We start from the raw sequence: 27,970 nt of genomic DNA, 5'->3' as shown, positions 1-27,970 counted from the left end.
ATTAAGGCTGCGCATTAGGTGCTTGCGTCCTCCAGCCCCACCGAGGGCCGCCGGCACCGCGACTGCGCATGCTCCCTGCAGTCGCGAGGCGGGGCGGGGCAGTGACTGGGGACCCTGACTTGTCTCGCGGTTACTGGGCGAGCGTGAGCGCGCGAGGCTCGGGGATGGTGCGGGGCGGAGCCTAGTCCGAGTGGGCGCTGTAGGTTTCAGCTGAGCGTCCCTGTGCTCGCGGGGCTGAGGTCGGCTCAGGTGAGGCGGTCGCCCCGGAAGTGGCTGTGGCCGTAGCCCCTGGGTGTTGTAAGGAGCCTGCGGCAGAGTTGTTGTTAAGGGGGGCAGCATCACCTCTCTTCCTCCACCTTCCCTGCAGCGGCCATGGCGAAAGGCAGAGTCTCTGAACGATCGCAGACGGCGGCACTCCACACGACCCCCGTGGGGGACAGGTCAGCGGGGACACGGGGTCTCACGGCGCAGAGCGGCGGAGACCACCTGAAGGGTGAGTAAAACCGGAACCAGAGCTGGGGCTGGCCCAGAGGCGAGAGTGTGCCGGGGGGTGATTTGGGGTGGAAAGGACCTCAGTTGGCCCCGGGGATTTGCGAGGGGAAGGAGGCCTGCTGCCACCCAGGGACGCTGGAGCAGAGAGGGTGGGGGACCTGGGCTTGGGCCGCTGCCCACCGCAAGGCCGGACACCTAGGAGGTGCGTCGTAAATGCTGTTGTAGTTGAATTCAATAAAAGAACTAATGACACTGGCTTGTTTGAAGCTCAGGCAGGACGTAAGGTTGACAATATTGAAGCTAGACAGAACGGAAAGGAACTTCAGCACTTTATTTTTACCGATGAAGAAACTGAGGCCCACAATAGATGTGGAACTTGCATAAAGTCACAAAGCCAGATTAGTCAAGTAGTTAAGAGCAAGGTTTTAACTGTATACAGGTGCCTCTTCCAGGTGGCAGGAACACTTGGGTGTGAGTCCCTGCTCTACCACTTATGACTTTGGACTTGTTATCTTTCAGAGCTCAGTGTCTAAACTGTACAGTGAGGATGACAATGATTATAGTAAGAGTAGTCTCTGCTTAGCTTGCTATGTGCATTACACAAAATAATTGATGTAAAGCATTTGTTGTAATGGCTTATGTGAAGTGGAAGCTAAATAAATATTAGCGATTACTATTGTAACTGAGATCTCTCATTCTTAATCTTTTTTGCATTACACCATTCTGCCATTTTTCAGGACTTTAAATATTATTTTGAAAGAAAGTATACTTAGAAACTAAATCCTTTTATTCCATCTTGGCATAGAGTTTTTCATTGCTTTTCAACAGTTGAAATGACTAAACTTTTTAAATGCTTTTTATTTTATTTTATTTACTTATTTATTTTTAAGATTTTATTTATTTGGCAGAGATCACAAGTAGGCAGAGTGGCAGGCAGGGGGTGGGGGCAGCAGGCTCCCTGCTGAGCAGAGAGCCCAGATGCGGGGCTCGATCCTAGGACCTGGAGATCATGACCGGAGCCTAAAGGCAGAGGCTTAACCCACTGAGCCACCCAGGTGCCCAATATTTTATTTTTTATTATTTAATTGACAGAGAGAGAGGCAGCAAGAGAAGGAATACAAGCAGGGGGAGTAGGAGAGGGAGAAGCAGGCTTCCCATTGAAGAGCGAGTCCAATGTGGGGCTCCATACCAGGAATCTGGGATCACAACCCTAGCCAAAGGCAGACACCTAACTACCGAGCCACCCAGGCGCCCCTTAAATGCTTTTTAAAAATCCCATAAACTTGAAGAAATCCTAACAAATGTCCATTCAGTTGTTTTCAGCTTACAGTGATGTGTTCCACTACCAGTGATGGGTAAGGAGAGGGTCTTTTTAAATTGTCTGGCAACATTATAAGTACAATCAACAATAAAGTATTGCACACTTAAAAATATATATTTATATATATAAAGATCATATGTTTAACATACAGCTGAAGTTTAAAAGAGAATAAAACTTTTAAAAAGTATCCTGCAGAAAATGGTATTTTCTTTTCAAATAATTTAAAATATCCCCAGTGTAATTTGACTTTTTAAGCTTTATGTATTTGGATATTTCTCCATCTTATAGACATAGGGCCACATAACTTCAAAAACTCAGAAATGAATTGTCTAAGTATAAATCCACTCTAAATTAAAGGAACATTGTTTTGAAGATGCTGCTGTGGAGAGTAATCCAAGGGTTTTCAGAAAAGTATTTTCCAGATGCGGCATCCCTAAAGATTATTATTTGGTTTGTGGTAGCAGTCAGTTGTGTATTTCTGATTTTTGTTGTTGTTTTAACCTAAAGCTATTTAGAAAATAAAACCTTGAAACTTCTGAAGTGCTTTTATAATTGTTTATCTTATTTTATCATTAAGATGACACATTCAGCACAATTTTTTTTTTTTTAAGATTATTTACTTTATTTTTTTTTTTTTTTTTTTTTTAAGATTTTATTTATTTATTTGACACAGATCACAAGTAGGCAGAGAGGCAGGCAGAGAGAGAGAGGGGAGAAAGCAGGCTCCCTGCTGAGCAGAGAGCCCGATGCGGGACTCGATCCCAGGACCCTGAGATCATGACCTGAGCCAAATGCAGCGGCTTAACCCACTGAGCCACCCAGGCGCCCAAGATTATTTACTTTAGAGAGAGAGGGAGCATGGCAGGATGGGGCAGAGGGAGATAAAGAGAGCCCGACATGGGGCTTGATTGCATGACCTGAGATCAGAGTCTGATGCTTAACCGACTGTGCCATTTTTTTTTAATTAAAAAATATATATATTTTTTAAAGAATTTTATTTATTTATTTGATAGAGAGAGGGACAGGGGGAGTACAAGCACACAGAGTGGCAGGGGGAGAGGGAGAAGCATGCTTCCCGCTGAGCAGGGAGCCAGATGTGGGACTTGATCCCAGGACCCTGGAATCATGACCTGAGCTGAAGGCAGGTGCTTAACTCATTGAGCCACTCAGGTGCTCCCATTTTTTTTTTTTTTTTTTTTTTTTTTAAAGAAAACTATGAGAGAGAGAGAGAGAGAAAGAAATAGAGTGCCTGGGAGTGGGGGGTGGAGGGCAGAGGGAGAGAGAGAATCCCAAGCAGATTCACTGCTGAGGATGGAGCCCCACATGAGGCTCAATCCCACCAACCTGAGACCATCCATGACCTGAGCTGAAGCCAAGAGTCAGATGCTCAGTGGACTGAGCCACCCAGTCGCCCCTATCATACCACTTCTGTGGACTACAAATCTATAGGAAGATAGAGGGAGATGTGAAGGCATGCCTTCATGGAGCAGTAGGTTTTGGACTTATAGATAGTAAGGGGATTCTGGGGGAAACATTAAGCTGGGAGGTTAGTGTGAATCTTTGTGTCAGTATAGAGATTAATTTGTTGGGAGTGGAGGATTTCTGTTTTTGTAGGAGATAAGATTGGCCATGATCAAAATGGTGTTGGTACAGAAGGATTTAAGTGCTATGCTGAGGAACTTTTTTGATCCATGTTGTTAATTAGTGATTCCCAGTGTTGTCTTTTTCTTCTCTGCCTCTCTGTTTCTGTCTCTGTCTCTCTTTAATTAGTGTTAGGAATTCATTTTCTGGGCAAACGATTTTGTAGATCCCTTACGTGATAGGGTTTGCTTACTTGTGATGTGATGCCATTAGTAACTACTTAGCAACCAATATTCCAGATTATGATAAACAGTTTTTGTTAACTGCAGGTGTTATTTAGTTTGGCATTCAGAAAAATTACATGTTTTGGAGTAGAGATAAAAATTTAGTAACTCCAGGGACGCCTGGGTGGCTCAGTTGGTTAAACATCTGCCTTTGGCTCAGATTATTATCCCAGGGTTCTGGGATCTTGCGCAGTGGGGGGCCTGCTTCTCTTCCTGCCTGCTGCTCCCCCTGCTTGTCCGAGCAGGCCCTCTCTTTGACAAATAAATAAAATATTTTTTAAAATTTTTTAAAATTTTGATTGAGAAATACATAGTAATAGAATGTTCCTATAAATTCCAAGACTCTTTAAATGAATTTGTATTTTTTTAACTGACATACCTACCCAACTTTGATAAATAGTTGTCATTGTGTGTATGTTTGAAATATTTTACATGCTATCTGCAGTGTTTGGTACGTTTAGTAGGTCCCTTACCATGACTGTGGTCTCTATTCTTACATCTTAGCCTTACAGACTGTGAAAACTTGAACAAGGACCCTGAAAGTCTAATTTTTTTTTTTTTTAAGATTTTATTTATTTATTTGACAGACAGATCACACATAGGCAGAGAGGCAGGCAGAGAGAGAGGAAGGGAAGCAGTCTCCCTGCCGAGCAGAGAGCCCAACGTGGGGCTCGATCCCAGGACGCTGGGATCATGATTGAGCCAAAGGCAGAGGCTTTAACCCACTGAGCCACCCAGGTGCCGCTGAAAGTCTCATTCTTGAATGATGAGGAAGGACAAGAAACAAGACAAGAGGTAGAAGTACTGAAGAAGCTCATGATCTAATCTATCTGCAAGGGTGCCTGGACCAGGGTATTTATTTTCTTCTGTGTTATTTGTCCTGGCTGATCTATTTACTAACAAGTCATAGAAGTTTCCCATTTTGATTTAAGAAAATTCTGGGATGCCTTGCTGGCTTGAAGAGCTTGCGACTCTTGGTGATCTTGATGATCTTGATGATGATGGTCATGAGTTCAAACCCTACATTGGGTATAGAGATTACTGAAAAAGAATAAATAAACTTAAAAAAAGAAAAGAGCTCATAAGGCTGTGTATTTCCAGTATATAGAGGTCATCATCCTTGTGAGCAGTGTGAAATCAATTTGATGGGTAATGATGAGACATTTTTAAAAATGGAAGAGAAGATAGAGTACTTTGCATGTGGTAAGGCATAAGTGTTCTTGGAATTTTATATTTTAATTTTGTAGATTTTGTATGTACCAAATCATGATATAAAGTTGCTTCTTGTGATTCAGCCAAAAATGTTTGAGAAACATTGTCTCAAAGTTGATCTTACTGCTTTTAGAAGACAATATTGTTCAAACTTGGATAACAAACCCCTCTTAGATGTCTGTTCTAAATCCTGCCTTGCTCATTTGGTTTTTCTGTAAATATTCTTTGAGCATCTGCTATGGGCAAGGTACTAGCTTAGAGGAAGAAGGAAGCTCTTACTGATAACTGGGAACTAAGACTAAAATTGACAACTAGGCATCAGCCAAGCTATTAGTATAATTTGTTGATGCCAGTCCCAACCCAAATATGAATGTATCAGGCTTCTTGTGCTTGTGATCAATAGAAAATACAATTGAAACTCTTGCTGAGGGGCGCCTGGGTGGTTCAGTGGGTTAAAGCCTCTGCCTTCAGCCCAGTTCATGGTCTCAGGGTCCTGGGATCAAGCCCCGCATTGGGCTCTTTGCTCAGTGGGGAGACTGCTTCCCCCTCTCTCTGCCTGCCTCTCTGCCTATTTGTGATCTCTCTCTCTGTCAAAATAAATAAATAAAATCTTAAAAAAAAGAAAAAAAAGAAAGAAACTTGCTGAAAAGAAGTTGATTGACTTATATAACTAAAAAATTGAGAGATTCAGTGGGATTCACTGGCTTCAGTCTGGAACCGTGGCCTAATGATATCATCAGGATCTGATTTCTTTCATATCTTTAATGTCAGCTTTTTAAAAAAATTAACATATAATGTATTATTTGCCCTAGGGTACAGGTTTGTGAATCATCAGGCTTACACATTTTCACAGCATTCACCAAAGCACATGTCCTCCCCAGTGTCCATAACCCAGTTTAATGTCAGCTTAACCTTAAGGTTGATTTCTCTTGATGGTCCAGGTGAGCTAAATCCTCCCATAACTTTGAGAATCTTTTTCCTAGCATTACCAATAGAAGTTTAGATATTCATTCTGATTAGATTGTCTCAGTAATGCTTGTCCCTGAACCTATCCCTATTATCCAATTAGCTCAACCTGATTCATGTTTGACACCTAAAAAAATGGGAGTAGGAATGAGGCCAAGTCAGTTTTCCCAAAGACATAGATCGCTGTGATGGATCACTCATGATTTTTCTCAATTTGTGGTCAACCATCTTAGTGAAGAAGGATTCCAATCAAAGGTGCTGCTTCAGATACACAGTGAAATTGAGGCTGGGCATGGAAGGAAGAAAAGTGAGGGGCCCAACGGAAGGGAGGAAATGGAGGGAGTAAGCTCAGGAAAGAATAAAGGTGATCGAAGAATGGCATATTGGGATTTAAAATGTTCAAGGTAGAGCAGTCTCGGGATGTGAGAACTTAGTTTATCATTGGAAGTAGGTGGTTAAAGTTGAATAGAAATGAAGGTCTAGGGGCGCCTGGGTGGCTCAGTGGGTTAAGGCCTCTGCCTTCGGCTCAGGTCATAATTCCAGGATCCGGGGATCGAGTCCCACATCAGGCTCTCTGCACAGCAGGGAGCCTGCTTCCTCCTCTCTCTGCCTGCTTCTCTGCCTACTTGTGTGTGAACTCTGTCAAATAAGTAAATAAATAAAATCTTAAAAATAAAATGAAGGTCTAAGAATTTTGAGGCTGGTGGATCTGGTGGATTATCTAAATGGATGATGGATCTTTTAGGATTATGAAGTTTACTATAAGCTTGATCTCAGTCTTTTTAGTGAATGGGGGGGACACATGCGAAAGTGGTTAGATGAGAGTGAGGGTGTGTGGATTGAGTGGCAGCACAGTTGTAGGGCATAAGCCTTAGAGAATGAGCCTTTATACAAAATTGGTAGTCTTATTTCTTCTACCTACAAACATGCTTTCTCTCTGTGTCTGTTCTTAATAGTTAATTATTTGTATTTTATATTTATCTTAGTTGTTTGAATTTATACTTGATGATACTGCTACCATTTTTAATTTTTTTTAAGATTTTATTTATTTATTTGACAGACAGATTACAAGTAGGCAGAGAGACAGAGAGGCAGAGAGAGAGGAGGAAGCAGGCTCCCTGCTGAGCAGAGAGCCCAATGTGGGGCTCCATCCCAGGACCCTGGTATCATGACCTGAGCCGAAGGCCGATGCTTAACAACTGAGCCACCCAAGTACCCCCCAACCTCTGCTTTTTTTTTTTCTTTTTTTTGACATTTTATTTATTTGTCAGAGAGAGCGAGCATAAGCAGGAGAGTGGCAGGCAGAGGGAGAAGTGGACTCCTCCATGATCTCCTCGCTCAGCGAGGAGCCCAATTTGGGACTTGATCCCAGGACCCTGGGATTTTTCAGAAAGGATAAATGCATATTAGGAGTTAGAGAAAAGGTGCTCTTAAGAGGAAGAATTGGAGATACAGGGTGAATGGAGAAGAGACAGTTCTTGGAGCAAAATCTGAAAGGAAATGTGTTAGCATTTAATGCAGAGATAAGGGGCAAGGGAAGATAATTTGGGGAACAAATCTTAAGGTACAGATTGGGGAGCTTACTGAAGTGTGGAAGCAGAGTCATTGTTTGAGAAAAGACGAAGATAGAATTAAAGGCTTGAGGAGACTTGAAATAGCCTTTTTAGAGAATGCTGTGAAAAGATTATTGTCTGCCCGTGATAACTGTAATTGAAGATAGAAAAGCATGTGGCCTTGGAGGCCAAGAGAACATAATCTTGACTCTTTCTAACAGTATCTTTGGCCTGGAGGAGGTTGGAAAGCAGATAATGGGATAATTCAGATTGAGAATTACTATGATGGAAGATTTGAAGGTTAATGAATATATAAAGTACTATTGTGGGTAACTTCAGATGCTAAATGACATACATCTAATGCAACCAAGAGGAGATGCATTATAAATTATGCATGCTATACATATCAATGTAGAATTATCATTAAAGCAAGATTTTCAATTTAAAAAAAAATTTTTTTTTTAATGTATTTGACAGACAGAGGTTACAAGCAGGCAGAGAGGCAGGCAGAGAGAGAGGAGGAATCTGGCTCCTTGCGGAGTAGGGCTCGATCCCAGGATCCTGGAATCATGACCTGAGCCGAAGGCAGAGACTTTAACCAACTGAGCCAGCCAGGCGCCCCAAAATTTTCAACTTTTATCTGTTTAGAACTCTAAATCAATTACATGCTAGTCTCTGGACTTGATAGAATGCTACTCAAGAAGAATTGTTGAGTCATAGTAACTAACAAACCCCTAGTTACCAGTTAGTGTCAATGAAAGGAGAGCTTCAATTTTGAATGTCACTTTATTTTTTACATTCTTGTTTTCTGTGTTACTGTTAAACATAGTGCTTGAAAAAGTTTGCCTTCTTTTAAAGAGTGCAGAAAATTGATATCAGGTTAAATGTGGCAGTTAATTTTATTCAGTTGTCTATATATTTCATCAGTCAACCGTAAGACAACAAGCAGGAGTCAGAGAAATGTGTACTCAGGGAACACTCAGGTGGTGTTCTGTAGTCCAGCTAAATGTTCCCTGACACCTTTCTTCCCTGTGACCCCTTACTTAGGACTGGTAAATTAATAATGGGAAGAAAAGGGCGCCTGGGTGGCTCAGTGGGTTAAGCCGCTGCTTTCCGCTCAGGTCATGATCTCAGGGTCCTGGGATCGAGTCCCGAATCGGGCTCTCTGCTCAGCAGGGAGCCTGCTTCCCTCTCTCTCTCTCTGCCTGCCTCTCCATCTACTTGTGATTTCTCTCTGTCAAATAAATAAATAAAATTAAAAAAAAATATTGGGAAGAAAAATATTATAGTTTAATTTTAGAGCTAACATGCTAAATGACTTTTTAAATTTTTTTCAAAGACTTTATTTTTAAGTAATCTCTATGCCCAGTATGGGTCTCAAACTCACAACCCTGAGATCAAGAGTTGCACGTTGTATGAACTGAGCCAGCCAGGCGCCCCTAATTTTTAATTTAAGAGAATGATATAATCTGTTGAAATCTTTAAAAATGTATTTAGCTACAGGTTATAGTTTATAAGGCTAGAAGCTCTTCTCATCTTTCAGTCTTCAACCAAATTTCTCCCTGCTCTGGGAATCTTGTCTCCATTACTCTAGCCCAGTAATCTTGCTTCTCTGTATACTCAAAACCTCTTTCTGCCATTCTTTGGGAAATTAGCTAATGGTGGTATCTACTTCTTAAAAGCAGAGGCTGAGCAGAACATTTTGTATATAATAGATGTTCAGCAGATAGTTCTGAGTAACTCTGCATTTGAGTGTGTACTTTGCAGAGTAGAAATCCTAAAGAAAAGTACAAAGAAAGGGGTGGGGTGGTGGTGGTGGGGAATGATCCGTTTATTTTTAGGAGTAATTCTGGGTCTGCAAATATCTTCTGGATGAAAAACAAAAAAGCAGTGGTTTTGAAGAATTTAAAAGATGCCCAATCCTTTTTGTACTCTGGACTTCAAGCAGGGAAGTTAGTGAAAAATGAAGGGTGAGCAAGGTAATTCCAGGTAGATTTAAAAGGAACACGCCTTTAAGAAGTAGCAGACCGGGCCGCCTGGGTGGCTCAGTGGGTTAAGCCACTGCCTGCGGCTCAGGTCATGATCTCAGGGTCATGGGATCGAGCCCGGCATCGGAGTCTCTGCTCGGCAGGGAGCCTGCTTCCTCCCCTCTCTCTGCCTGCTTGTGATCTCTCTCTGTCAAATAAATAAATAAAATCTTAAAAAAAAAAAAAAAAAAAGAAGTAGCAGACCTTTGAAAAAGTTGTACAGACTATATATATGTTATATATATATATATGTTGTACAGACTATATATATGTCTTTGTTTTGTTATCAGCACATAGAAAACTATGCCCAAAACCTCAGTATTTATATATTACTCTAATTTCTTTCCAGTAGATCACTTCTTTATTTAATAAAGTAGGAAAATAACATTTTAGCCTTATGAGAAGTTTGTGTTTGAGTGAATTTTCTATTTAAAACTACATTTTTGGCTGAATTAGTTTTAGTGCACACTGATATTTTTGTAACTTTTGGCTGATTGCTCATTTCTTTTCAGGGTGAATAGATATGATATCTTAAATTCTCAAGACATGCATTGAGTTAGATATCATAACCACGGCAAAGATATGAACAATTAGGCATTTGTTATTATAAGATTCTGGAGAAACCTTTTCACATTTGACCCACCTCGGATATTTAAAGTCTCTGTTTAATTTTCTGTGCTGCAAAAAAGCATGTATATAAATACGTTAGTGGGTTAATTAACTGGAGTATTCAGTGGCAGGCATGCCTGGTTTATTACTGCATTGAAGGCATATTTTATATTATTTTATGATCCTATTCCTTCCTGCAGTAAATTTTAGAAGTATGAAATGAAAAAGTAAGTTTCTATTTGTGACTTGGTTTTTGAAGTAAAGTCCCTTTTTTAGAGTCAGATGATAACAAAGTAAATTAATGTTTAGATTACAGAAAATTGGAAAAGTAAAATTTTTTGTCTTTAGTGTTCACAAAATACTAGAACTTGATAAACCTCGTATTGTCTTTTAGGAAATCTGCTTTAATGACCTGCTAAGAATAATTTATATCTAGTATATCAAAGCACTAACCTAAGCAACTTGTATTTCCACAGAAATTATGAGTTGATTATAAATGGCTATTAAAAGGCTTTAGAGATATACTTTACGCTATTTGGTTGCTTATGATTTATTTATTTATTTATATTTTATTTATTTACTTGACAGAGAGAGACAACTAGGCAGAGGAGCAGGCAGAGACAGGGGGCGGGAAGCAGGCTCCCCGCTGAGCAGAGAGCCCGATGTAGGGCTCCAACCCGGGACCCTGGGATCATGACTTGAGCCGAAGGCAGAGGCTTTAACCCACTGAGCCACCCAGGTGCCCCTGATTTTTTTTTAATTTTTAAAAATTTTTAAGGAATGGGGCGCCTGGGTGGCTCAGTGGTTAAGCCGCTGCCTTCGGCTCAGGTCATGATCTCAGGGTCCTGGGATCGAGTCCCGCATCGGGCTCTCTGCTCAGCAGGGAGCCTGCTTCCTCCTCTCTCTCTCTGCCTGCCTCTCTGCCTACTTGTGTTCTCTCTGTGTCAAATAAATAAATAAAATCTTAAAAAAAAAAAAAAATTTTTTTAAGGATTTAGTTTTTTTTAATAGTACAACCTCCTTAGGGCTTCTGTTTACTCACTTATGATAAGTACTTAACCATGTTGTTTCTTCTTAAGCTTTAATGTACATGGTTACCCTATTGTTTCCTCTTAAGCTTTAATGTACATGCAGATCACCTGGGTATCTTGTTAAAATACAGATTCTGGTTTAGTAATTCTGGGATGTTGACCTGAGAATCTGCATTTCCAGCAAACTTTCTGGTGATGCTGATTCAAGTGGCCCATGCAGTACGTCTTGGATAGCACTGAGCTAGATGGTTTCTGTTGCTCCATGTTCAACATAGAATTGAGCAAAATCTTACTAATTCAGTTGTAAAATATATAAAGCTGCCATAATGAGATAGGGAATAATATGAAGTTTATTTTTTAATTAATTAAGGCTTTTTGGTTGAAAGGAGCAGAAATAAGTTTAAGCCAGCACCAATAAAGAGGAGAATATAGGAAAAAGAATATAAGAGACAACCTCACTGGCATTTATGAACAAGAAATAAAATATAGCCAGGCTTCAAGGAGAGTGAGAAAGTTAGAAATCAGTCAGTTTCTCTGGATTTATGTTTCAGTCTCCTCTCTTTTATTTTCTGATACATATTTTTGGCTTGCCACAGTTGTTATCTGTGGCTTTTACTGCTTGACCTTTCAGCCTCAAGACCTACCACCTCTTGGGACACCTGACTTATGGCTCAGATAATTAAGCATCTGCCTTCTGGTCATGATCTCCAGGTCCTGTGATCAAGCCCCATGTCAGGCTCCCAGCTCAGTGGGGAGTCTGCTTCTCCCTCTCCCTCTGCTACTCGTACCCTGTTCATGCTCTCTCTCTCTCTCCCTGTCTCTGTCGCTGTATCTCTCTCAAATGAATAAATAAAATCTTAATAACAAAAACGAAAACAAAAACCTAGCATCTCTTGACAAGAGCATCTCTTTGTTTTAGTCCAGCTTTTCATCAGCCATTAATGAAGTGTTTCTACTTGACTCAGGTGTCCAATCTTGGGCAACTTAGCCTTCTGTGTTTGGGTGGGTAGAGGGTTGGAATCACACTGTAATAGGGCCAGTGAGATTAGTCTCTTTGGAGGGAGGGGGAACATGGGAAAGTTTCCTAGAGAAAGAGGGTGTTCTACTATGTTCTACTATGCATATTTGTGAAATTAATGAATAGAGTGCAGGCATTTGATTAGGATACTTTTATAAAAGTGTGTATAAAAGTTACATAGACAGTAGTTAGGGAATGGGCATTGTAGATCCATCCATTTAGTTCTCAGAGAACTAAAAATAATCCTTATCATAGCATACATGTATTTTTTTAAAATCTGAGTGTTATCTGTATATACATGGGATAATGGCAAACATAGGCAGTAAAACTTGAGCCCCTCCCCCCCCCCACTTCTGCCTTTTCCCAGTAAGTACTACTAAGGTACCTTAACCTCCCCACTATTGACCATTTCCTGGTAGAAACAGCCTTGCCCATTCTTCTGCTTGCTGTCTCCTGGATCTCATTCCATACTTTTATTTTGCATATAATTTTTTAGATAACACTAAGATTACCTTGTGAGGGAATGTAAACAAATTCTGCCATTCTTTGGGTCTCAGAGAGCCACTGAAAACATGCAAGACTCAACTATATTCTGAAGCCCTCAGTGTAAAAAAGGAACTATAATATTTACCAGATGTATTAGTCAATCTCTGGGTTCTTATGACAGTTGAAGTAATTGCCAAATTACTTCATTTTTCCTAAGAGGCCATTTGTCTGTGCTGTCAGCTCCCAATATAGATAAATAAATTTGAAAGTCAGTGGTAGTATTTAGAGCGATGCCCCCTTTCCTCTTTGCCTTATCAACAAATCAAGGCTACAAATTCTGTGGTTCTGTTTTTCATGCTTCTGAAATGGATATATCCCCCCCCCAAAAGTAGTATGCCTGATTAATAAATGTCAAATACAATAGTAGTAAAAATTTTATGTTAAAACAGTGTTTTGGACAAAAGTGTGAACAGTTTTTTGGGGAAGGAAATTCTTTGAGGAAATTATTTGTTGATTTGGAATACTTATCTTTTTAAAATATTTATCTTAATTACAGCCTCTTTTTTTTCCCCCTTTCAGAAAAAGCCTGTGCAGAAGCTGGGTCAGCAAGAATGTCACTTCTTATATTGGTGTCCATTTTCTTATCTGCAGCTTTTGTTATGTTTCTGGTATATAAAAATTTTCCTCAGCTTAGTGAGTAAGTATACAGAAAGAAACTGAAAATGCTAGACATTTATAGATGGATTAAAAGTTAAACTAATCTTAAGCAACAGAATGTCATGGTGATTGTATATCAACTCTCACGGTTTGTAGCAAGTCCATATTGACACTGTTATTTAAACACTCCTTTCCAAATTTGCCTCTTGCTTTTCTGCGCGGGGGTTTCCTAGCACTGCTCCTCTAGTTAGTCTCATTTTTCTAATGGCTTTCAAATGTTTTAAAAAAAATACAACTACATTAAGAAATATGTTTTTATATCACGATCCTGCATGCATTTGCCTGTCCATTTTCTCTTGCTCACTTGCATACATCTGTACATATAAAATTAACTTAAAGTTTCATGAAACAGGTCATGTTCTCTTATATTTTCTAAATTATTCGATTTATTTCTTAATGCCATAAGTGAGGAAGCAAACTTATTTTAAAATCCATGAAAGATACTGATCTGCAGTTTGAAACATATTGATGCTCTTCTTCTCTGCCTCCTCCCTTCCCTCACCCGTCCATCCATGTCTTCTCCCTTCCTTCTTGTGATCAATTTCTGTCTGCTTCTATTCATCCGTTTCCAATCCCACCACATCTCTCTCTCCTCGCTCTTTTTCTTTTCTGCATTTTATGAAAATGATATGGTCTGGAAAGGTAGTTTTCACAGTGAAATGGACTTTGTGTAAACCTTGTATACCTTATCTAGTATACGTCCAAAATTTCTTAGCCAAAACCTTGGAGGTGAAATGTGTTTCAGAATTTAGAATTTTTCCATTTGGGGAAGACTACATGGAATACATACTGTATATTACGTAGTATCTCTAGCGGGATCTGGGGCAGCATCCCATAATCAAATACATTAATATTTTTGCACAGAAAAGGGCATCATAAAAGACTATATGAATAATTATGTAAGTGTGGGTCAACTTTTGCTGACAAGGTATAAAGCACTTTTGGTTTTTAGAGGTTTTTGAATTTTAGGGAAGAGATTATGGACCTGAAACACACTTTAAGAAGGCAAAATACCCCAGGGCTGTGTGTGTTTTTTTTGTCATTCCCCATCAATTAAATTGTATCATGTAAACAGTAATATATAATCATATATTACTTGTATAATCATAGATTACATAAAGGACTATTAAAATGTAGTTAGACTTTCAGCCAGGGTCAGACTGGTGTAGTAATGGATGACTATGAAATATTTCAAGGTGTTCGGAAGTTCCTGTTTTGCCCTACATTCCTTTCATTAACAATTCCTTATGCTTGAAATTTTATAGTTAAACTTATCTTTATTTTAGTACTTTGATTTCTTACATCAGTATAAGTGCCTTTGGGAGGCTAACATTCCTATTGATGGTTAACATTAGCATGATTGAATTTTAGATCCTTTCTGATTTTGATCAAGGAGAGGAAGTAAAGAACTGACTGAAGAGGGCAAGAATATAGAGTATAAATTGACGTTGTCTTTGCTCTCAGTCTGCTGTAAGAATGATAACAAGACTTGTATATAAGTATGCTATTATAAATCTGTTATGTTCTGCTTATTTCTGTGTGTGTGCATGCGGATACAGATGCATGCGCACACCCCTATAATGAGTTTTTAAAGTTTTTAAATTTATAAATGAAAAAACACAGTTTACCTGCTATTTTTATAGAATTTAAGCAGCAGCCTGTCATTGTTATGCAAGATCAGTTAAATTGTATCATGTAAACAAATGGGCACAATATGCATTAAACACGAAGGTAATTATTTGAGGCTTTTATAATCAAGAAATCATTCAGTTCCAAATAAGGCACCAAATAGAAAGTAAAATGAATAGAAAAAGAAAAATGTTTCCGTTTTTATCTGAACTTTGGGCTGGGATATTCCAGAAAAGATGTGAATTGTAATTTCACCAAAAATTTTACTTAATTTTAGTTGTAATTAATTATTGACCTTTGTTTATCATGAGGATTACCCAAAATGATGCTGAATATGTTTTAAATATGCTAATATCATTAGTTCACTAATTAATTCAAAATTTGTACCAGTGTTGGAGTAAATGCTTTTAACCTAATTGAGTTTGGATCATCCTTACTTTCATATATAGATTACAGGTCTCATGAAATCATAATAAAGCATGAAAAACAAATAATTTATAGGCTTTTGAACTTAAAACTTACAAATTTATGGTTACTATTTTATAGATCAAGGTATCAAATCATTTTGGATAAAATTTCATGTTTTGAACTTTGATAAAATTATCTTGGCAAATTTTCTGCTTTAAAATTTTTCACTTTAATTTTATTTCTTTAGAGAAGAAAGAGTGAATATGAAGGTTCCCAGAGATATGGATGATGCCAAGGCTCTAGGAAAAGTTTTATCCAAATATAAGGACACCTTTTATGTACAAGTACTTGTAGCTTATTTTGCTACATATATTTTGTATCCTTTTTACTGAAAAAAAGTTTTCTAGTTTTATTCAAGAAAGAAGTTTTAAAAGTTCTGTTTAGTTATGCATAACTTTTTTCTTTTAAAAATTGTTAATTCAGTATAATTTAATAAAATATAGAAAAGTTAAAATGGAAAAAATTCTCACTTTAAAACTATCACAACTCAGTTACTATTTCTGAATATTTATTGCCAGTTCTTTTGTTTTCTGCTTATTTCACTTATCATAAACATCTTCCTTTCCTCTGTATTATTCAAGATAATTATTTTATTTATCTATTTAATTTATGATTATATTACTTAATTGATTATTATAATTTAGTTTAGTTATGTTGAATTAATAACCACTACAGCATAATTTTAAAAAATATTCCCTTAGGTTTGAAGATATAATTTGTATTTAATTTTTTATTTTTCTACTTGTCCAGTTAGAAATCTTTTTGTTCATGATTTTTCCCTTCCATTTAATGGTTTCTTTGTAAAAAGATCTTAAGAGGTTAATTAGTCAATTCAAAGAATATGAATTTTTAAAATAATGACTGGTATGTATTTCATTTTATAGAAACATGTGTTAACTAGTCAGGAAAATATCTTTATTCTTCCTACATATTTTCAAATGGCTTATGCTACTGGTCAATAATCTTCTAATTTATGGACTTTAATGTCAATCTGATTTTTTGTATTTTTTATTTTAATCCAACCTATTTTCAGATCTTCTCCATTAATGGAAGACATTATTGGGGTGCCTGGGTGGCTCAGTCGGTTAAGTATCTGCCTTCAGCTCAGGTCATGATCCTAAGGTTCTGGTGTTGAACTCCATGTCAGGTTCCCTGCTTAGCAGGGAGCTTGCTTCTCCCACTCCCTCTGCCACTCCCCCCTGCTTGTGTTTCCTTGCTCTCTCTGTGCCAAATAAATAAATGAAATCTTAAAAAAAAAAAAAAAAAAGACATTATCTCTTGATTTTGGAAAGGTAATCATTATCCAGTGCTCATGATGGAGTGGGGAGGGGCGTGGGGGTGGGGGCGGCAGGCAGAAGGAGATGGGTGGAGTCTTAAGCAGACAACCTGCTGAGCGCAGAGCTAGGTGCAGGGCTTGATCTCAAGACTCCGAGATCATGACCTGGGCTGGAGTCAGAGGCTTAACTGAGCTACCCAGGCATCCTCCCAACCAGCATTTATTTTTAAAATTTGAATTAGTGGGGTGCCTGGGTGGCTCAGCGGGTTAAAGCCTCTGCCTTCGGCTCAGGTCATGATCCCAGGGTCCTGGGATGGAGCCCTGCATTGGGCTCTCTGCTCAGCAGGGTGCCTGCTTCCTCCTCTCTCTGCTTGCCTGTCTGCCTACTTGTGATCTCTGTCAAATAAATAAATAAAATCTTTAAAAATAAATAAATAAAATTTAAATTAGTTACTTTGTTAATTCTCTCAAACTTTTTTTCCTTTCAAACTATTTCTGTTTGGCATCTTTTATTTCCTGAATTTTTGGTTATTGGACTTGTCAATGTAAACTTTTTCTCTTAAAATTCAGTATATATATTTAACAAATATATTTATTATATATTTATATATAAGTGCTATATATTTAACAAATTTGGCTGTATACTTAAGCGCACTGCACCAGTTATTCCTAGCATAAGCAGTTTGTTACAGGTACATTTACAAAATCTGATGATGATATAAACATGACTCTTATCCATCTAGTGAGAATACATTTTTATTTAGGTAGTGTGCTGTATGTAGGAACTTTGTCATTATTTATTTACTGTGAGAAAAAATCAAAGGGAAAATTTAGAGAATTACTATTTTGCACTTATCTTTCAACAAGTTATTTAGCAGCTATTTGTAAAGTAATTTAATAGTAATAAACTGTTTTAAGAAACCCATAAATGCTGCCTTTACCTACTAATTCTATTTTAGAGCCTATCTGGGAAAATCATAGTGTTAGACTTAAGGATTATTTTGCCTTTATACACTTTAACCATAAATTAAAATATTTTTCCTGGGTAAGATAAAAACTTGGTTCATTTTTTTCATTTGACTTTTAAAAGGTTTTTGGGAACAAGACCTATAATTTCTGTTTACTGTGGAAAGTCATCTTGTTTTGCCCTATTTTGCCTCTCAGCTTTGGGGTTATTAATTATATGCTGTTTACAAATCTAGTGTTTTGGGCGTTCAAAAGTAGAACAACTACTGGAGCAATGAGGCGTGGCACAGTCTCATTCTAGTTGGAGCAAGTCTAGAGCAGAGTTTGCAAGCCCAGGGCATTTGTAAGAAGTGATCGGCCATCCAGTTTAGTTGGAGTTTAGGGTATGAAAAAGGGAGGATAGAGAAATAAGCTAGTAAGATAGGCTAGATATTGCACTCAGTCTGTAGAGGACTAAGGAATTTAGAATATTCAGTTGGAATTGGGTACTCATTGAGGACTTTTAAGCTGTGGATGACGTTAAAAGTGTCGCCATCATCCCTTTTTGTTTATTTCCCTAAGACTAAAATCTTTGAGTAACTTAAAAAGTTTATTTTATTATGGAAAATTTGAAATATACACAAAAGTAGAGAAAGTCCTATAATGAACTCCTACGGACCCATCACCTAGTTTCAGCAGTTATCAATATTATGCCAGTTTTGTTCTTGCTGGTTACCTTTCTTTGGCTTTTTGAGAAAAAGAGAATAGGTTGGGAAAGGAAGGTAATATTTACTTTAGATGATTTAGGTAATGCAGAATTTTAAATATTCAAATATCAATTAAATATTTAAATATCCATACCCAGTGTTAGTCCATAGGGGGCTGGTTGAATAAGCCATAGTAAATGTAAACACTGGAGTGGACTCTATTAAAAGAATGAGAAATGTCTCTCTATGCTGTTACTGTGTTACTTCCAGGCTATCTTGTTAAATGAAAAGAGCAAGGGGCAAAATAGTAAGTCAGTATGCTGTGTTTTATCTATGTGAGTACACACATACAGATGCAGATATTTTGTTAGCTTTTTTTGAAAAGAAAGGATATCTTTAAAAACCAACAACAGGGGCACCTGAGTGGCTCAGTGGGTTAAGCCGCTGCCTTCGGCTCAGGTCATGATCTCAGGGTCCTGGGATCGAGTCCCGCATCAGGCTCTCTGCTCAGTAGGGAGCCTGCTTCCCTCTCTCTCTCTCTGCCTGCCTCTCTATCTACTTGTGATCTCTGTCTGTCAAATATACAAAATAAAATCTTAAAAAAAAAAAACAAAACCAACAACAGTGTTTACCTATGGGGAGCAAATGTGATACAGGGATGGAGGTGAAACCTCTAGGTGTACTTCATTGCGTAGATTTGACTTTAGAACCAGGTAAATATTTTACATAATTTTAAAACCAATTAAGTCAGAATGAAAAAAGAAACAGGAAAAAAGTCATTTTTTTTAAAGATTTTATTTATTTATTTGACAGAGATCACAAGTAGGCAGAGAGGGAGGCAGAGAGAGAGAGGGAAGCAGGCTCCCCACTGAGCAGAGAGCCCGATGTGGGGCTCAATCCCAGGACCCTGGGATCATGACCTGAGCTGAAGGCAGAAGCTCAACCCACTGAGCCACCCAGGTGCCCCCAAAATCATTATTTTGGGCCAGGAGGAAGTGTCAGTAGAGTGGGTAGATGGATAAGTCAGGTTGCAAGGGGACAAGGAAGGAATCTTCTATGGGGAAGTAAAGATGAGACGCAGTAGGTGGGGAGAATATCCCAGTCAAGGAAAGCCTAGGTTTTCTTGAGTTCATAGGCATCTGAGCGGTTTTCCATAGGAGGGATCCTGTGGAAGAGCAAGAAGCTGAAGATGAAAGAAGCCAGGAAGAAGAGGAGAGTGAGATGAAAACATGAATAAAGTGGGAATTAGAGGAAAAGAAGAGTGGGAGAATGAGGGAAGATAGAAATCTTGAGATAGTGTGCGCCCCGAGGGAGAAGCAGACTCCCCGCTGAGCAGAGAGCCCTACATAGGGCTTGATCCCAAGACCCTGAGACCTTGACCTGAGTGAAAGGCAGATGCTTAACCGACTGAGCCACCCAGGTGCGCTTGAAGATAGACATTTTAAAGGTAGATGTTGAGGGAATCCACTCAATTCTGACCGACCTATAAGTAAATCATGTTAGGAATTTTTAAAAAGGTGCTGGGGTCAGGGGGTGGAGGGGTGCCTCCACACTAAAACTGGGAACAAGAGGGAAGTAGTAAAAAAGCATAATTCTGTTTTTAAAATATAGTTTGTGATTTTTACTATAGTTTCTAATCCCTATCCTTTTTTAAATGAGTAGTGAGTTGAAGTAAATGTTTATAAGTTAAGTTAAAAACAAGTAATTATTATACCCCATATGTACCTAGATTTCCACGGAAATCCTATTTCCTGTACACATTTTAGGAGTATATGCAGTGCATTAGAGAAACATACCGAAGGCCTCCTTTGTTCTTTTTTTTTTCTTTTGTTCTTTTCTTTTGCCAAAGGGTTCTTTCCAAAGTTCAAAGTTCTTTTCTTTTGCCAAAGTTCTTTATCTGGTACATGTTGGATATTTGTCCTGGTTTTTCTTTTAATAACACACTCTTATTAGCATTGTATTTATGATAATGCTAGCAAGTGGTCAGTTTAGAGTTAAAGGCATTATAACTGAATTGTAGGTTTTTTAAACTTCTAGATATAATTTTGCTTTACTAATACTGAAATATGGATATAATCTTAAAATATAACTTCTATATTGATACTTTTTCCTAAGATGTTTGATTTGTCTTTTAAAAATTCCATTTTATTATGTTTTAGTCCTTAACTTAAAAGTTAACAGCTTGCAAACATTCGCTATCCCGGGCTCTATATTTCTCAGTATACTCTCAGGGTTTCTTTATCCTTTTCCGCTAGCCTTATTTCTTGTTTGTTTGGTAAGTATATAAAATGAATTTGGGAGACTAGGGAAAAAAAGTAGCTTTTGATAGAATGATGAGGGAGAAGGATGGCGTCTAGTCCCACCAGTCTATGTAAGCATAAACTCATTAGTTTTAAGAGGTGATTAATGTTAAAGTAATATCTTTTAAGTCTTCCCATAAGCAGATGTTATAGTTTGTTTTTTTCCTGGAACAGGGACATCACAGACTTAATTGCATAGGCTCTGTTTTAGCCTTTCCTTCTTACTGTGTTTTGTAATTCAAACAGTCCAAGAGTGTTGGTGCGCACAGTGAGTTAAGTCCAGGATGGCGGGGCATAGCAACTGAAAAAAGAATTGGCTCTTTAAGTCTTATTCTTAGGCTAGATGCGGTCCTTAACTATTTGGATATAGTCACTAAGTTTAATCACAAGTGCCAGTTAGTTTCAGCTGGTCTCATTTTAGTCCTGGTTTGGACTGAGAAAGGACTAGATCAAATGGGTTCTTGTTCTCTGCACAGAGAGGAGTCATGCAGAGTATCCTCCCCTAACCCCGAAAAAAGCATACTAGTTGAACTTTTCCTTAAGTGAGTATATCTATATGACTAAGATGGAAAGGTACATAATGCTTATGGCTTCTTGTTATTTCTTAGTGTTCGGGACTCGGTGCCTCATTCTGCTATATGCTCTCCTATTTAGTTGGGAGGCCAGTTGTATACAAATACCTAACAGAGAAAGCAGTAAAATGGTCACAGCAGGTAAGCATGTATTTTTTAAGTTATTTAATGTAATTCTTTGGCTAATTGGGAGGTCATTGTATCAGTGTATGGTCTCTCTAAGAATTAAGCCAGACCCTGGGCTTTAATAAAAATGATCATTCCACCTAAGTAAATTAAAGTGGTGGGCAAATAATGAATGTTAATCCTTTCAAATATGAAGTTTCTGTGCTCTAAAAATAGTTTTATTTTGTTTGTTTGTTTTTTTAAAAGATTTTATTTATTTATTTGACAGAGAAATCACAAGTAAGCAGAGAGGAGGCAGGCAGAAAGAGAGGGGGAAGCAGGCTCCTTGCTGAACCGAGAGCCCGATGCGGGGCTCGATCCCAGGACTCTGAGATCATGACCTGAGTCGAAGGCAGAGGCTTAACCCACTGAGCCACCCAGGCGCCCCTGTAACTAATTTTATTTGATACAGACCCAGCGAGAGAGGAACACAAGCAGGGGGAGTGGGAGAGGGAGAAGCAGGCTTCCTGCTGATCAAGGAGCCTGATGCAGGGCTCGATCCCAGGAGCCTGATGCAGGGCTCGATCCCAAGACCCTGGGATCATGACCCGAGCCGAAGCAGACACTTAATGACTGAGCCACCCAGGTTTCCCTGTCACAGGAGTTTTAGTTCTTCATTCCTAGTAAGGTCAGTCAGAGCAGAGAAGTCAACGTGTGAAGGCATTTGCAGTTTTGGGTACCTCACCTGTTTTGGGTTGATGCAGACCACTGTAGTGGGTCACTGAAAAACTTTCATCAGCCAACTCCTTGAATGCATTTCATCAGTAGAAATGACTGTTCTCTTAGGCAGGATCTCTACAAAGACAAGTGATGATAAATAATAGCAGCACTACACAGTAAGGTCTAATACAGTGTTGCTAAGAAAATCTTATTTTTATAAGAATTAGAAGAAACAACCTGTTAAACCCCAGTAGAATTGTAGAAATCATTCTGCCTTACCCTTTTGCTTTACAGACTACGAAATGACAAAGTAAGCATTTTGCTGCAAATCACCATCATTATTTGTAAAGCAAGATCTAGAAGTATAAACGAATCAGTGCTTTTATTTAACTGGCTAAATATCTCCATATACTTATGCAATCTCATTTATCTAATGAATGAATCACTCATGTAATATATATCAAAATAACAGAAAAATAAAGATTAAATAGGAGGCTAGGTTTAGTGACATGCTGCTGTTCTAGTCCTTTACATTGTAGGAAGTTAAATGCATTAAAATATTAGTCACCTGATGTGCATCTTGTATATAGTTTTAAGTTCAATTTTGCCTTTTTTTTTTTTTTTAAAGATTTTACTTATTTATTTGTCAGAGAGAGAGGGAGAGAGAGTGAGTGAGCACGGGCAGACAGAGTGGCAGGCAGAGGCAGAGGGAGAAACAGGCTCCCTGCCAAGCAAGGAGCCCGATGTGGGACTCGATCCCAGGACACCGGGATCATGACCTGAGCTGAAGGCAGCCGCTTAACCATCTGAGCCACCCAGGTGTCCCCAATTTTGCTTTTTGAGGTGTAAAGTGTTATTGTTGAGCCGTATTAGCTAGGCTGATACAGAACCATCTTTAGTAGTATAACATTAAGCTATAAATACAATTAAAAAAAAAGTCTCATCTAGCTCTGGTAAAGAGCATGTGTTAAGTAGTTCATTGTCATTTTCAAGCTCCTTTTTTGATCAGTTCAATTAGATAGATTCTGAACTATCGGGGAATGAGAATTCAAAATAAATATTTTATATTAAGCAACTTATTTTCAATATTGGCCTTATCTTGATCCTAACTGATTTCTTTCTTATGACAGGTTGAACGTCATAGAGAACATCTCATTAACTACATTATATTTTTGAGAATAACACCATTTCTGCCCAATTGGTTTATTAATATTACATCCCCTGTGATAAATGTGCCACTGAAAGTTTTTTTTATTGGCACTTTTCTAGGTAAGGCTTCTGGTTCACAGTGTCTTAGAACTCGTTGTGTATGTACCTAACAGTGTCTGGCTGGGCTAGGTTTCGGATTCTTTGCGCACATGCCAGCACCATATATAACTCTTGGGCACAGAGCCTGTCATACTTAAATAGAAATGTTTGTTGAATTGTGTTTAAGTATTTCTGTTTTACTTCTTTTAAAGAAGAGCAATTTCTGTTGGATATTTTTATAATCACACAGGTTTGAGCAGAACTTTAACTAACTCTGTTCTCTCCTTGGTGGAGAGAAAAGAAAATCAAGGTACCCTTTTTGAATAATTTACTCCCTTGTCTTTTAATCACATATTGAAATATTGAACTTTAATGTTCAGTAGAAAGTTGATATATTTTTCTTTTTTATTGACATAAGTATTTACTATGGGCATTACCAGAAGTATGGGGCAAGCAGTATTAATAAAATGTTCCTGCTTTCAAGGAGCTGGCACTTAAATTTGAAATTAATTAGTGGACATAAAAATTCATTTGTACATTTTGTGAGTTCTGATGGTTCTTTAGTAAGAGTATTCTGCTTTTCTTTCAAATTTAATTTGAATTGTTTAGATAACAATGAAATGAACAGATTTCTCTTGTACTGTGTGTTGAAGTTTAAGTTAGTATTTATAGATCTTGAAAAGAATAATCAATTTTTTGTTGCTGCTTTAAAAAAAACTCATGACAAACTTGAAAATCTTAGCAGGGATAATTTTGGATTTTGTAAAACAATGTTACGTTCATGGAATCAGAATAGAGAATTTATCCTTATCTTCTTATTTTACATGTGGAATGCCTAGAGAATTAGTTAACTTCAACTTGGTCTAAAATTATTTTTCCATTTTGTTCTGTTGTTTTGTTTTGTTTTGTTTTGTTTCTTAAGATTTTATTTATTTGACAGACAGAGATCACAAGTAGGCAGAGAGGCGGTCAGAGAGAGGAGGAAGCAGGGTTCCTGCTGAGCAGAGAGCCCGATGCGGGGCTCGATCTCAGGACCCTGGGATCATGACCTGAGCCGAAGGCAGAGGTTTCAACCCCCTGAGCCACCCAGGCGCCCCTGTTCTGGTTTTTAATAAAACATTGTTCCACCTATGCTGTTGTATAAACTGCTCTTACTCATATTTTGAGTATCTTCTACCACTTCATTTTTAAGTATGTTCTGTCAAGAATGAATGACAGATCCACTCAATCTTATTTTTGAACATCTAGATTATTTCCAGATTTTTTTGTTACTTATAATGCATTGATGAAAATCCTTGAGACTAGATCTTTGCTTATATAAATTAGTATCCCCCCCCCCCCCAGATTTTATTTATTTATTTATTTATTTGACAGAGAGAGAAACAGTGAGAGAAGGAACACAAGCAGGGGGCAGTGGGAGTGGGAGAGGGATAAGGAGGCTTCCTCCCACCAAGCAGAGAGACCCTGATGCCGGACTCCATCTCAGGACCCTGGGATCATGACCTGAGCTGAAGCCAGATGCTTAACGACTGAACCACTCAGGCACCACCCCTACATTAGTATTTCCTAAAGCTGAAATTGCTGAATCAAAGTACATTCTCTTTTTTAAAGCTATTGATAAATGTGGTCAATTATTTTACAGAAATTTTTCTTGAGTTTTTAAGTTCATTATCCTTCAGAGGTATTTATGAAAGATTTAGTTCTTTATATGGAAATAAATGTGAGGGGCTTTAAATTAAGTTACATTTTTCCAAAATGGAGATCAGTATATTCTTATAAGAAATTTTATACAGAGAAAATTTTAATTTTTAAAAATTTGAATATGGATTTATTTGAATTCATTTAAAATATTACATAACAAAGTGTTAGAATAATGTTAGTGCTGTTATAAGTTATGAATAATCTTGTGAATGTAAAGTATATTACAAAATCTTATTTTTAAAAATTACTGCTGATGTTTTTATTTTTTATTTTAGGTGTTGCACCTCCCTCTTTTGTCGCAATTAAAGCTGGAACAACACTTTACCAGCTTACGACAGCCGGGGAGGCTGTTTCCTGGAACTCAGTATTCGTTCTAATGATTTTGGCTTTTCTATCCATTCTGCCAGCCATCTTCCAAAAGAAACTAAAGCAGAAATTTGAGTGAGAAATTATCTGGGTTTTAGTTTTCCTATCATCATCATCATTGTCATCATTGTCATCATCATCATCATCTCAGGATTGGCAGGTTTATGTGTTAAAATCACCTGTTCAGTAATTTGAAATGAGTTTGTAAAATATAATTTCTGATCACACAGTTAAAGTAATGCATGTAAGTGGCAAGGGAGGGAAGAAAGTAAAAATAGAAATTGATGTACCATGAAAAGTACTGTCAATAGTTATGATAGACACCTTCTAAATCACTACTTCAGGGTAGCTATAGATAATTAGTAGCAGCACAGTAGGAAATTCTTGATCCAACTAATTCAACTTAATATATTTCATGAACTGGCTCCACATACTTACCCTTGACTGGATAATTCAGTGTTTTTCCCTCTTACTCCCTTAATAATAACTGAAATAGGGAAAGCAAACACAAAATAAAAAAACATAGATTCTAGATTTTTAAAAAGTAGTATTATAGTTCTTGCTAATGTTAGTCTTTGTTAAGAGCATAAACTTGAAAACTAAAGCTCAAAAAGAGATTTACATTTTCTTTTTTTAACTTTGAGGTAATAGATATGTTTAGAAGCTGCATGTTGGTAGATTATTGAATTTGGAAAGGATATCAAGTTATATCTGTTTTCTAAATTTATTTTGTTTTTCCTGTTCTAGATTATCATGGGTTAGTCTGAAATTTAAAATTCTGGCCAGTCTATTTTCACCTTTTTTCTAGCTTTCACAGTATTTCCACTGTGCATATGAAAATGGTGATTACATGATAATTGTATTATATTGGTGTTGATAATTTATATTTGGATAATATTTTGTTACACAATTCCCTTTACTGTCTCAGAGGGGGATCAAAGTAAACATTCAAAGTATGCAGTTTTTAGGTGATAGATTAATTATATTACTTTATATTTTGAAACTGAAGCAGTGGCAGCATAACACTTAATGTGGTTAAATACAGTTTATTTCAATAACTGAAAATTTTACCTCATTTATTTATTAGTCTGGTCATTAAAGTATATATTATGTAATTATCCTTTTTATGCATGATACACTTACAAGAATGCCTTGTTTCATTTTTATTGATGGGTTTTTTGGTTGGGGATTGCTTTTGATTAATGTAGTTACCCAACTTAGTGTTTTTACTTTTTATAACTCAAAGTAAAATTAAATTCTCACATGGTAACTATTACATTTAAATGGTCCTAGAAAAACTAAACAGCTTTTTGCTGCTTAATAATACCCTTGAAGTCTTGATTCTAGGACATAGCTGATCTATAAGGTAAAGTACTCTGTCAGTTTCACCTTCACCCAAGACTGTCACATTGAAAAGTACTTTAGCTGTGGGAGAAATCCTTGTATGTTTTTATTGTGAGAGGAATGGTCATCCTCAAAGCTTGTTTCTACTACATAATGTGGACTGATTATTTTTTCTATCACAGTATTAACAAATGGATTTATTGTAAATACAAAGAAAATATATTAATTAATATACTATTCTTATGTCACCTGGCCTTTTGTGTGTAATTATTTATTGTCATTTCTAGCAAGGTTTTTCTTCCTTCCTTATTGACCAGAGATTGAGTGATACAGCTTTTGTTATTTTTACAAATGAACTTAAAACATAAGTCTTTTTGAACAAAGTTCGCTAAATATTACTGTGTAAAATGTAGTTGAGTACATTTTTATCAGACTTTTAAAAATAAAAGTAAGACCTTGGACTCAGGAGAAGCCTACTTACTTCAGTGTGTATATATTGTATTTACTCTATTTTCAGAGTATTATCTCTATCCTTATTATTGATTCTTTCCCTTTGCTGATGATTCTTTTCAGAGTTTCTTAGAAAACTGAGCTGCCATTTAGGTGGGGTGTATTTTCTTCTTCCAAAAGAATAGCCAGTCTTTTTCAGATTCATCATCATTGACTCTACCCTAAACGCAGTCAGTGACCTGTATTCATGGATTTACAGACATGGCCTGATCCCAGATATAGATTCAAGCTTCAGCCACATCTTGAAGACAGTTACATAGTAATAACCACCAGAGAGCAAGTATGTATAAAAAGAGTCAAGCATGCTAACTAGGAAGCTGACATGCTGAGACTGTTCACCTTAGTTAGTGGCCTTTCTCTGGAGTTCTATTACTTTGAATATAATATTTCTAAGCTACTTAATAAATGCAAATTAAAATGTAATAAGAATAAATTGTACTGAAAAAACTTTAATGTAGTACTTGGGATTTATTTCGTGGAAGTATTTATGTTAAAAAACATTTTATTCATTGAACTAAAATATATTCTAAAATTCTGATGCACATTTTCCCATCTAAGAACAAAAAAAAATTTTTTTTAAGATTGTATTTATTTGATAGAGAATAAGTGAGTGGAAGCAGGGAGAGTGGCAGAAGGAGAGGGAGAAGCAGGCTCCCCGCAGAGCAGGGGGCCTGATCCCAGGTCCCTGGGATCATGACCTGAGCCTAAAGCAGACGCTTAACCAACTGAGCCACCCAGGCACCCCCAAAGAAATTTTTAAAGACCTTTAATTTTTATACTTG

General features: G+C 37.5%; 1 protein-coding gene across 2 annotated transcripts; it reads left to right on the top strand.

The window, feature by feature from the left end:
* Positions 1 to 95: 95 nt before the first annotated feature.
* Positions 96 to 26,926, top strand: TMEM41B (transmembrane protein 41B). Of its 2 annotated transcripts, XM_059135666.1 has the most exons (8): positions 96 to 249; positions 368 to 493; positions 13,160 to 13,277; positions 15,582 to 15,710; positions 20,504 to 20,597; positions 21,231 to 21,335; positions 23,150 to 23,288; positions 25,244 to 26,926. In XM_059135666.1, the coding sequence occupies exons 2-8, from the start codon at positions 373 to 375 to the stop codon at positions 25,411 to 25,413; spliced, it is 876 nt and encodes a 291-aa protein (XP_058991649.1). In that variant the 5' UTR covers positions 96 to 249; positions 368 to 372; the 3' UTR covers positions 25,414 to 26,926. The 2 variants fall into 2 exon arrangements, with proteins under 2 accessions (XP_058991649.1, XP_058991641.1); XM_059135658.1 differs by having other exon boundaries at positions 104 to 493.
* Positions 26,927 to 27,970: the final 1,044 nt, after the last annotated feature.

The sequence above is a fragment of the Mustela lutreola genome, chromosome 1 (genome assembly GCF_030435805.1).
Source record: "Mustela lutreola isolate mMusLut2 chromosome 1, mMusLut2.pri, whole genome shotgun sequence".
Lineage (NCBI taxonomy): Eukaryota > Metazoa > Chordata > Mammalia > Carnivora > Mustelidae > Mustela > Mustela lutreola.
Note: the sequence above shows the minus strand (reverse complement) of the source record. Positions and strands in the feature narration are given on the sequence as shown.